At 50.8% G+C, this 12,065-nt stretch overlaps 1 protein-coding gene across 2 annotated transcripts in view; it reads right to left on the bottom strand.

Annotated features, from left to right (window-relative positions):
* Positions 1–12,065, bottom strand: part of VPS35L (VPS35 endosomal protein sorting factor like) — a 159,195-nt gene that overhangs the window by 119,541 nt on the left and 27,589 nt on the right. For both annotated transcript variants that reach the window (XM_081089389.1, XM_081089388.1), the window contains exons 4-7: positions 11,286–11,408; positions 10,200–10,224; positions 7,947–8,023; positions 6,058–6,186 (exon numbers count right to left, since the gene is read on the bottom strand). In XM_081089389.1, coding sequence (XP_080945515.1) covers positions 6,058–6,186; positions 7,947–8,023; positions 10,200–10,224; positions 11,286–11,408 — 354 coding nt within the window. The remainder of the gene's footprint in view (positions 1–6,057; positions 6,187–7,946; positions 8,024–10,199; positions 10,225–11,285; positions 11,409–12,065) is intronic.

The following is a 12,065-nucleotide window of genomic DNA, read 5'->3' on the forward strand; positions in this document are numbered from 1 at the left end:
GCCCTGAGTGGTGGGGGGCTTGGTGGCTCAAACAGCCGCCTAAACCACGCCCCCAGCCAGGACCCCTGTGTGTGGCCCTGGGCTACAGGGGGGCTTGGCTGTGCGAACAAGCCACCGAAACCACGCCCCCAGCCAGGACCCCTGTGTGTGGCCCTGGGCGGTGGGGGGCTTGGCTGCTGAACAAGCCGCCTAAACCACGCCCCCAGCTGTGACCCCTGTGTGTGGCCCTGGGCGGTGGGGGGCTTGGCTGCTGAACAAGTCGCCTAAACCACGCCCCCAGCCGGGACCCCAGTGTGCGGCTCTGGGCAGCGGGGGGCTTGGCTGTGGGAACAAGCCACCTAAACCACGCCCCCAGCCACCCTGTGTGTGGCCCTGGGCTGCGGGGGGGGGGGGGGGGGGGGACGACGACGACTTGGAGGTGCGAACAAGCGGCCTAAACCACGCCCCCAGCCGGGACCCCTGTGTGAGGCCCAGGGTGGGCAGGGAGCTTGGCTGCGGGAACAAGCCGCCTAAACCACGCCCCCAGCCGCCCGGTTTGTGGCCTTGGGCTGCCGGGGACTTGGAGATGCGAGCAAGCCACCTAAACCAGGCCCCCAGCCAGGACCCCTGTGTGCGCCTCTGGATGGGCAGGGCCTCTGCAGCTGCAGTGTTCGGACCCAGGCCCCCAGCCTGCCCTGGGCTCCACTCAAGGAGGGGCTGGGGGCCTGGGGTTTACTAAACTTTACTGGAGCTGCTCCCCAAACGCCAGCCCCTGCCCCAGAACCACACTGCCCGCAGCAAGGCTCCTGGCAGCTTCCTGACAGGTGGGCGGCAGGAGAGCTGAGTAGAGCGGGGCTGCAGGGAGCCACGGAAGGGCTGGGCCGGGAAGCCAAGCTCCCGGGGGTCTGAGAAGAGAGCCTGAAGGTAGAGGAACCTTTGGCAAAGCGGCTGCCAGGAGCCGCGGCCATGGGGTCTGCAGGCACGCGGACAGGCCTCCGCCTGATGGGGGATCCTGGGCAAGCGCCATGGCTTCGGGGAAGCGGCTGGCCAGGAGGCAGGCGGCCCAAGGGGTGCAGAGCGGTGCCAAGGTGGGGTGCACTGGAGAGGGCTCAGGCCTGGGCAGGGTGCTGGCGGGTGGGGATCTGCCTCGCCTGCAGAGAGTGAGGTTCTGTATTGGCCTCAATAGGCGGGACGCAAGAGGCGATGACTGCAGGCGTGGAAGGATGCCTGGGCGGAGGGGCGCAGGCTCGCAGCCCTGGGGGGGGGGGGGTGTGAAGGGGCGGCACCACCTCAGTGGAGGAGCGCCTCACTGCTGGGTACCCCACTGCGGCGGTTTAGTGAAGCTCCAGGCGCTGACCGGGCCTTGCCTCGGCCTGCACACTTGAGAGGCCAGGACTCCTGCTCCCACGTTGGCCCAAAAACAAGCCTGTGTCCGCCCTGCCCCCAGATCTCGCCCACCCCATGGGGGTGCACACCTGCACAGTGAGTGCAAGCCTACCACCTGCTCCCCAGAAGAGGGGCAGTAAAGAATGGGGTGGGGCGGGGGAGAGGAAAGAATGTGGAGCATCCATGATGAAGAGGTGCTGGAGAATGAGGCTTGGAAGCCTCACGGGGAGGTTTGTTGTTTGCCCCGCGGCTGTCCCTTAGGAAAGGCGGAGAGCCGGCTGTGAGGGCTCCTGCGCGAGGAGTCCAGTTCCATAGCCAACTGGAATTGGCCTCAGTTTCCTGCTCTGTAAAATGTGTTAAGCGTGTCCCAGTGCCTTCACTGAGCTTTGAGGGCCAATTGAGATACTATATAAAGAAAATGAGGGAAGAAGTGAGAAAGAAAAAGAAAGGCGGGCAACACAAAAGAAAGACTGAAAGGAACCTGTAAACCTATTGTCGCTTAAATAGGGAATAGAGTCAACAGTGTTGTAATGATGGTAAGAAGCCAGGTGGGTACTGGAAATATCAGGGAACACTTTGTAAAGTATATGGTTGTCTAACCACTATTCTGTAACTAATAAACCTGAAACTAATACAAAATAATATTGAATGTAAAGAAATGAAAATAGGAGTGGAATTTTTCTAAATTTCAAAGTTTAAATAAAGGTTGTAAAGGAAGGAAGGGGGAGAATAAAAACAGTGTTTTTCATTTTACCACTTTATTGTCTTTTCAGTATATGAAAAAGACAGTTGTCTTTATATGGTGCTTTTATGCTTTTCTAAGTCATTATCTCATTTGATGTTCAGGGCAATTTAAAGACAAGATAATTATTCCCTCCACTATTCAAAGAAAGGAAATCTTGGTGTCTGGCCCCAATGATTCAATCGCCAATCCCTTATTGTAAAGCAGGGTTAGTGAAATTTTCTGTGAAGGGTCATATCTATACTAATAAAAGCCTTGGGGATGATCAGGCCGGCAGGGGAGTAGTTAGGCGTCAATCAGGCCGGCAGGGGAGCTGTTAGGGGGCGATCAGGCTGGCAGGCTGAAGCCGTTAGGGGCAATCAGGCAGGCACGCAGGTGAGTGGTTAGAAGACAGCAGTCCAGGACTGTGAAAGGGATGTCCAACTGCCGGTTTAGGCCTGATCCCAGCAGTTGGACATCCTGGGATCAGGCCTAAACCAGCAGTTGACATCCCCCAAAGGGTCCAAGATTGGAGAGGGTGCAGGCTGGGCTGAGGGACACCCTCCTCCTGTGCACGAATTTCGAGCACCGGGCCACTAGTCCTATCTAATAAAAGGGTAATATGCAAATTAACTGTAACTACATCACAAAGATGGCTGTGGCCATAGCCACAAGATAGCAGCGCCCAGTCCTCTCAGCCCCACCGGAGTTCTCCAGTCCCAGTGGGTGGCCGCTGAGAGCAGGCAGCGTGAGTGGCCTGGTGGAATGCTTGCTTCGTCACCGCGGCAAGTACAATAAAAATTGGCTCCAAAACAGCCTGTTTCTTAGCGAGTCCGGGCAGGAGGGGGTCCTGAAAGCTCTTCTGCTGGCTGCTCAGGAAACATTGCTGACGCCGCCATGGGAGCCATTGGGGAGGAGGCGGTAACTGCCAATGTGGAGCCGGAGTGGAGGAGGCGGGGAAACAGGAGCAGAGGAGGTGGGGAAACAGGAGCAGAGGAGGTGGGGAAGCAGGAGCGGAAGAGGCGGGGGAGCCGGAGCAGAGGAGGCAGGGGAGCCAGAGCGGAGGAGGCGGGCTGCCACGGAAGCTGGAGTGGAGGAGGCAGGGCTGCCTCTGCTCCCGCAGGGGTGGCTGGTGAACCGCAGTTCAGGAGCCTCCAGGAGTGGCAGCACCAGGCCATCCAAGTGCTGCATCCAGTCCCTGAGACATGCCCGCCAGTATTGCAATGCCAACTGCCCGCAGCTGTCCTGCCAGAAGATGAGATGGGTTGTGCAGCACACTAAGGGCTGCCAGCACAAGACCAATGGAGGTTGCGGAGTGTGCAAGCAGTTCATGGCCTTTTGCTGCTACCATGCCAAACACTGCCAAGAAAACACATGCCCCATTCCCTATTACTTCAACATGAAGCAGAAGCTCCGCCAGAAGATACAGCACCGCCGGCAGCATGCGTAGCTCATGCGCCAGTGGATGCCACCATCAACACCCACACCGTGCCTCAGCCAAGTCTGCCTTCCCCTCCTTCAGCACCACCCTGGCCCCCACACTGCATCCCAGCACACCCTGGACACCACAGCCCCCGACTGCCCCAGACCTCGCCTGTGAGCATGTCACTAGCCAGCTTCTCCAGTGTGGCTAGAACACACCCTCCACCAGTTTGCACTGGGAAGCCCACTAACCAGGTGTCAGACCCAACGCACCCCGCCTGGCCCACCTGCAGTAGTGGAGGCGCCCGGCAGATTGCACGTGAGGCACAGCAGCAGCAGCAGCATCTGTACTGGGTGAGCACCAACAACAGTATGGCCCTGAGGTATAGTGACCCCTGAGAGCCAGATGGCCCCCATGCACCTGAATGTGACCCAACCAGGTCAGTGGGCATGTTATTCTGTCTCCTGAGCCCCGGCAGTGGCAGCCGGCACCCATCCCTCAGCAACAGTCAATGTGTGGCATGCCCAGACCCGTGATGTCTATGCAGACCCAAGGTGCAGCCACCTCAGAGCATCTCTCCAGGTACCCTGCAGGACCTGCTGCGGACCCTGAAGTCTCCCAGCTCCCCCAGCAGCAGCACATGCTCAACATCCTCAAGTCAAACCCTCAGCTGATGGCAGCTCTCATCAAATAGCACATGGCCAACTAAGTGGCCAGCCAGCCCGGCCTTCAGCTCTAGCCCAGCCTGCCGAATCTGAACGCCATGCAAGCCAGCGGGCCACAACCTGCTGTCCCTCTGCAGCAGCAAGCAATGGGAGGCCTGAACCCCCAGGGCCAGGCCTTGAACATCATGAACCCAGGGCGCAACCCCAGCATGGTGAGTATGAGCCACAGTACAGAGAGCAACAGCAGCAACAGCAGCAACAACATTGCGGGAGGCATATCTGAGTGTCAATTGTGATGGGGTGTCACCTTCCCCTGATCGCCAGGTCGCCTCCCGCCCCTGAGGGCTCCCAGACTGTGAGAGGGGGCAGGCCAGGCTGAGGGACCCCCCTCAGTGCATGAATTTTCATGCACTGGGCCTCTAGTATCTAAACAAAGCTACAAAAAACAAAAACCCTACTGCAGAGCAAATAAGGTGAACTAGTCTCATTTCTCCACACTCTGCAGCTTCAGTGTCTGTATTAAATAAAGGCAGTCTTTAAAGCAGTGGTTCTCAACCTTCTGGCCCTTTAAATACAATTCCTCATGTGACCCAACCATAAAATTATTTTTGTTGCTACTTCATAACTGTAATGTTGCTACTGTTATGAATCATAATGTAAATATCTGATATGCAGAATGGTCTTAGGCGAACCCTGTGAAAGGGTCATTCGACCGCCAAAGGGGTCGCGACCCACAGGTTGAGAACTGCTGCTTTAAAGTACTGAAAGTAAAACAGTTACGATTAATCAGATGTGGAGGTAATTAAACATGTTCAGTTATTTTCTTTGCAAAGACATCAATCGAATCTCCACATGTGAAGAAGTCACAGTTCTATACCACAATATGCAGAGATGCTGCCAATCAAGATATTTTGAAGAAGGACTTGCTAGTTTAGCTATTTCTCACTTGAGCCCCTCAGTAAACAACCCCGTCACATGCGTCCAGGTGAAAGGATCCTTCTTCACAGGTAGTTACTCTGAAAACTAACAACAGTGACTGAAGAGAAGTCAGCTCTACCAGGACTGAGAGTTGGTCTTGGTCATGAAACTCCCCCCGCCCCCAAAAAAATAGCACCTGCCATAGAAAGTGCCACCTTCATAGACTTCAAGCACCAGTGCAAAGCTTCCTAACCCTCTCTCCAGGGCAACAGGTGAGAAAACAAGTGGCACATTGCTGTGACATTTAACAAAAATAGGATCTGTCCTTCTGAACTAAAATGGCTGTTCAGAAATTCTTTAACTTTGCTCTGAAAATCTTAATGCAATACGTTCTTTTACAATGTATTTCTGAGCATGGTCTGCCAAGACAGGATGATCTTAAGGGTCAGGATAGAACTTGCTCTTGTGATCCAAGAGTTGTCACAGATCAACAAATTCATCAACAAATGTAACTCTCCTAACAGCAGAAACATGTTTTCTTTGTCACATAATTATGCAGACTATGACTCAAAAATGTACATATCAGAGACGTACAATCATTAGTCCCAAAGACACAAAGAAAATCTGGTCAAGGAAACCCAAAAATACAGCTGGTCAATCTTTAGTTTGTACAAATCATCAATGTGCCAGGGGCCGTACAGGGCTAGTGAATGGCGCACCTCAGAGGGCGTTGTTAGTACTGATCTCGGTGACTCCGAACTGTGCAATGCACAACCTGGGGAGCTGCACAGGTGGCTCTGAAATTAGCCAACTCGAAAAACACAGATTCAGAGTAAATACGTGAAAATGGAAAAGAAGAAAAAGGCAGACCCTGAAGGCAGGCCTTGGAAAACCCTAATTATCCACAGAGAAATTTTACATAGGAAATTCTGAAGAAAATTAAAAAATATATCACTAGACCTTACCTGGATGACTATTTTTAGAGCCTTCACTTTCTGGTCCGAGGCCCAGGCATCCTTCAGCGACTGGTTAAGCTCCTCTATGCGATTCACATAATCCTGCTGAGTCAAATTCAACAGTTCCTTTTGGGATCCCTGTGGGAAGCAAGAGAGAAAGTGTAAGCACAAAAGGAAAACAGTGTCTGACTTCCAACCCTGTGAACAGCACTGACTGAGCGTCGCTCTCTAATTTTCCTCATAAGCCCCCGTGCATTGATAGTTTTGTCTTATGAATAAACAGGTTCTTTACATTTTCTGCAAAGACGGGCAGAGTGCAGTGACTAGCCTTGCAGACTGAGAGACTAGCCTTGGAGGCCAGTCTGAGGTAGGCTAACTCCCAGCTCAGCCCCTTCCTACCACATGACTCTGGCTGAGCTGCTCTCCTCCCAGAGCCTCCTCTGCGGCCAGATAACACAGTTCTCAGCACCCACGGTGTGCCAGGCATGGTGTGCCAGATGCTCAAGATGCAAATGTAAGCAGAAAGACATTATTTCTGCACTAATGGAGTTTAAGGTAGAGGACAAGATGGACATTAATACAAACTGAAATAAATGCTTGGGAGGAAATGACAGCTCACGGAACCTGCGGGGCCCACTATAAGAAGTACGACTGTTCCCTGTGCCACTAAGGACAAGACTGCAGGTCACCGACATGTACGAATTGAGACACGGTCTAATTTCAGGGGCATTCAAAAAAAAGGTTCATCTCAGAATGGAAGATGTATGGTAACAGGAATGCACTCCAGACAGGCGGTCACAGATGGTTTCCTGGAGGAAGCAATGCTTGAGAAGAGTTTAGTACTGAGCAGGCAGGGGGGGTGTTAGAGCAGAGAGGACTCTCAGTGGTGTACATGTACTGAGCAGGCCGGGCGGGGGTGGGGTGGGGGTGGGCGAGGGGTGATGGGCGGGTGTTAGAGCAGAAAGGGCTCTCAGTGGTATACATGTACTGAGCAGGCCGGGGAGGGGGGAGGAGGGGGGGTGTTACAGCAGAGAGAGCTCTCAGTGGTGTAGGGGGGACTGCGGCGGGGGGGGGGGGGGGGGTGTTAGAGCAGAGAGGGCACCAGGACAGAACAGACCACAGCAAGCATCTGTGCAGAGCAAGGCCACCATGTGGATGCATGAACAGTGTGGAAACTAGCACAGCCCCTGGTAGTGTGTGCTCAGTCATCCTTGTCTGTAGATGAAAAGTTCTAAGCTCACAGGGGTCAGGGTCACTCTAGCCCACAGGCTGAGATCAGGAACCACATATTTTTTATATGAATGTCCCCTGGAAACCAGTGAACACTGTTAAAGAAATACACACAGAAGGTTCAGGAAACTGGAACTAATCCCACTGGTCATTTGACTCTGAGATAGGGCCCTCCCTTGCCCTTTTGCAGTAGGAGGAGCCATGTGACTAGTTTGGGCAAATGGGCTGTGAACAGAGGGGAATGTGTCCCTTTTGAGCTGAGGCAGTAAAAAGGGATCCTCTATTCAGCTTGGCTGGAAGCTCTGTTGCAATGGCAGCACCAGGAGATGGTGTCTGGCAATGCACTGGGTGAGTCATGTTTTCTGAGCACATGCAAGCCCGGCAGAGGGCCACGCAGTCCTGCATTACCTCGGAGATGGCTCTGTGGGTGCAAAGTGAGACCTGTTCTAGATGACCTGGGCTTGCTCAGGCATTGCAGTGAGAACAGACAATTTAGAAGGCCAGCCTGAGCCTGAGCAGCTCCTGGGCCTCTTTCCCAGATCAGTGGTGCCTGAGGAGGAGGCACAATGCACAGCTCGAGAATTAATCAGAGCAACCACCAGAGAGAGCTCCCTGGGCAGAAGAAAGAGAAGACCACATAGCCCTGTGCTCAGCAATGACCTGCTTACCTCCTCAAAGTCATCCAGCTCTTCCAGCCTGGTCCGAACCTTCTCCGACACTGCGAACGCGGCAGGCCCGGCTCTGCCTAAATGACATGGACTCTGTCACATGGGAGATTTCCTGTCACCAACACCCCCACTGGAGGCATCTTTGACTTTACACGTCAGCGGCAACATCCTTCCCTAATCATGGTCAATCAGAACATTTCTGCCTTAAAGCTACCCCTGGGAGTGGAGGACCAGCATCAAAAAGCACCTACTATGTTCCATCACTTATTCCTAAAGAAAGGCGGTCCAGATAAAGATGCCCAACATCCACCACTGAATTGTTCTCCAAGAACAAGGCCTCTCAGGCTTCACGCGTGTGGACTCTTGTGCCTTTACACTAACTAAACAACCACCTCGCTATCTGCCGGGAAACGGAAATGCTGGGGCTCCAAAGCCCTCTTGAGGAAACACGACAGTGAAGTCCTTTCCATCGGCAGGGACAGGTGGACAGATTAAGGAAACACTTCAGGCCACGGGCCAGCTGCGGGGCTCAGCGGCCTGTCCAGCTGGCTGTTGCTCTCCAGCACCTCCTATTTCAGAGCCTTTCTCATTCTCACGGGGCATCTGTTCTAGATCGAGGGCCCTTTGCTCCTGCTACCAGACTCCCTTCAAGAGCTAGAGGTTATTCTTCTGAGCTCTGGTGCTCGCTCTGATTTGTCTGGGATCACTGAGAGCATGGTACTATTAGTTCAATACTAACAACTACTAAAGTCAGAAGTTTCTAAATAATTTGCTTTTTTTAAAACCCTTTTCTACTATTTCCTTCATTCTGAAATATACTATATACAGAACTGTGCACACATGTACATTTTAATAGATATTATTAAACATTTGTAACCACCACTGAGTTCACTCCTTTTCACTGCTCCACTCTGTGAGGACAACACAATTTTCCCTACTCTACTGTCCATGGTGCTTGTTTCCTGTAGGGGCCATTCTGAACTATGCTGCCAGGACTATTGCTGTGCTGTCTCCTGCTCATGTGTGCATGCATTTCCTCCAGGCAGGAATCACTCAGGATGTGTTAGCATTCAGATTCTATTTCCAGGAGATCTGGCAGGGCTACGACTGCATTTCTGATGGGCTCCCAGTCACCTGTGGTCCGAGGACCACACTTCAAAAATGCAGATGTGGGCAGAGTTAGAAAAACGCTCTGTGAAGAGCCAGACATACAATTCTAGGTTTTGTGAGTCGTACAGTCTCTGTACACTACTCAGCTCTGCCATTGTAACATAAAAGCAGTCACAATCTGTAAACCAACTGGCATAGCTGTGTTTCCATAAAACTTCATTTACAAAACCAAACACTGGGCCAGATTTGGCCTGCAAGACGTGCTCTGATTTCTGATATAGGGTACATTCTAGTAGTAGAAATTCTGGGTCAAGGAGTTGGCCCACCTCCCATTTTAATAGGTAATACAGAAGTACTTTACACAGTGGATAACGTCAGAGTCCCTGTGGCTCACATTCTCACCATAGGAGATATCAGCAATCTTTGTTGTTTTTCCAAACTGTTGGATATGCAATGCTATGATTTACTTCTTTATGGTTTGGGGTCGAAGTTATGTCGATAGCAAAGGTGTTTTACTCTCCTGATTCCCAATGTGCTGTCTCAGCCTGCAGAGAATGGGGGAGAGCTGCAGCTGCCACACTGGCAATTTACACGTAACACAAGGCCAAGAGCACCCACACCCAGAGGAACATCATCTGTCAATCGCTTCAGAATCGCTGGGGGCTTCAAAGAAGAAATCCTGGACCCGCTCCTCAGGATTAGGTCAACAGCACAGTGGGGCCAGCGGCCTGTGTTGTATGAAGCCTCGGATGACCCTGCTGCACAGCTGGTTTGAGAACCCTGGGCTGGAGCTTCCGACCACACGTCTCAGCAAAGGAAACTGAGACGTGCTGTGTCAGGGACCAGTGGCCAGTGCGTCTGAGTGCGGGCTCCCCTAACCAGAGACTCTGCGTTTTACACGGGAGAGAGTACTGCTCTGTAACCCTGAAAGCAAGCAGTGGGCCCATGTCTTACTCCATGTAACTCTTTGGTCTTTTCTTCCATTCATCATCTAAATATGTATTTCAATTCTACTAAGTCTATGTGTAATCTAGGAAATAATAGCTTCAGTTGAATTGGATAACAAACTTTTTTTTTCTTTTGTGAAATTATATTCAAGTTAATGAGAGAATTCCCATCAGAATAATAACAACAAAAACTCACCTTTTTCAGAGCCCATAAACAGATTCTGCAGAGGCAAAAACAAAAAAATTTGTTAATAATTTTTAAATCGTACTACGTTGTATGACCAAAAAAAACCACACCTGTAAGCTAAATTAGTACTCAAGTAACACTAAGACAATAAGACCCATCATTTTCCAACAAATCCATTTATTTGTTCAAATGAAAATTAGAAATAATTACTAAGAGAATGAAAATATACCTAAGTAAAAACTACTGGCGATGGTAATTTCTATTCAATTCAGGTCTCTCTCGAAGTGAGGAACAAATAGCAAAATTTTGAGGGCATTGGAGTCACGTGACAGCACTTAGCCTATTTAACATCAGGGTCCACAACCTCGGCACTGATGACATCAGGGGCTGAAAAATTTTGTTGTGGGCGCCCTGTGCACTGTGGGATGTTCAGCAGCACCCCTGGTCTCCACCTACTCGAAGCCAGTTGCACCCTCACGGTGTGACAACAAAGTCTCCAGACAATACAGCATGTCCCCAGGGGGTTAATATCCCTCCCAAACGTGAGTCAATGCTCTAAGTTAAATGAATGCACACAGAAAATAAGAAAAAAATTTAACAGTCCGACAGTTCTCCCTGCCATTCTGCTCAACAAGAACATGCCCTGAGAGAAGGAAGAGGACAGCGCCATCCGAGTTGCCTACCAAGGTCTCGCTTTCCTTCCTGCTCACAGCTGGAGTTTTGGTGGGCACAATGTCACATTTCCCAGCTTCCCTTGTATCTGCACACAGCCTGTGGCTATCTTCCAGACAAATCAACTGGATGTGTTGAGAGGGACTCTGGGAAGTCTCTAAATGCGAGAGGGTACGTCCTACTTTCCCCTTTCCTCCTCTTACAACTTGAACAAGAGGTGACACTGAGCCCATAACCTGAGGGATTGGATCTATGTCTGGGTAGATGGTGTCAGATTGAGAAGAACTGCAGGATCCCCAGCTGGTGGCGTAGAATTGCTTGGTGCGGGGAGAAACCCACACACTGAAGATGGGTGGAGACCCACAACAAAAAGAAATGACTACTCCATCTGAGGGAGACCCTGGGGCCAGTCACAGCACTCACGATGGAGAGCTTCTCCGTGGTCGTGTACCGGGCAAGGATTTCTCCTCGCTTGCTGGTCCAAGGCTCAAAATCCAATCCTACAATGGAGTTCTGGTCTCTATCACCTTTCTTCCTGGAGCTGTCCTAAGGAAAGACAAAACAGCCTCTTCAATGCCAACATAATTTTATTCTAAAAATTAAAAAGTATAAGCAAACACACTGACTAAGCATGGTTGTATAACTGAAATTTGTTAAGAGAACTTAAATATTGTCATGAAAAAGGGTAAATATTGAGGTGCTGGATGTGTTAAATAACCTGATGGGGGATCCTTTCACAGTGTATATGCATATCAGTCATCACATCGTATACTTTCAATAACTTATAATTTTGTCAATTATACCTTATTGTTTTTTAAAAAGTATAAGAAGGAGCTCAGTGGAACTCAGTGGTTAGAATGTCAGCCCATGCACCGAAGGCAAGGGCATATACCTGAGTGGCAGGTTCAATCCCTAGCCCCAGTCAGGGCATGTGCAGAAGGCCACCAATCAATGTGTCCCTCTCTCATGGATGTTCCTCTCCCTCTCTCTCTCTCTCTCTCCCCCCCCTTCCACTCTCTCTAAATATCAATGGAAAAAAAATTTAAAAGGCAGCCAGTACCTCACTGTAAAATAAAATACATCTATCAAAAGGTTTGCTATGATAAAAAGAAAAAAAAAAATTAGGGCAATTCACCAAAAATGACCAATAAACATATCGAAAGATGCTAAAACTCATTAAAAATCAAGAAAGGGCCTTGGCCG

The sequence above is a fragment of the Myotis nattereri genome (genome assembly GCF_964212035.1).
Source record: "Myotis nattereri genome assembly, chromosome: 4".
Classification (NCBI taxonomy): Eukaryota; Metazoa; Chordata; class Mammalia; order Chiroptera; family Vespertilionidae; genus Myotis; species Myotis nattereri.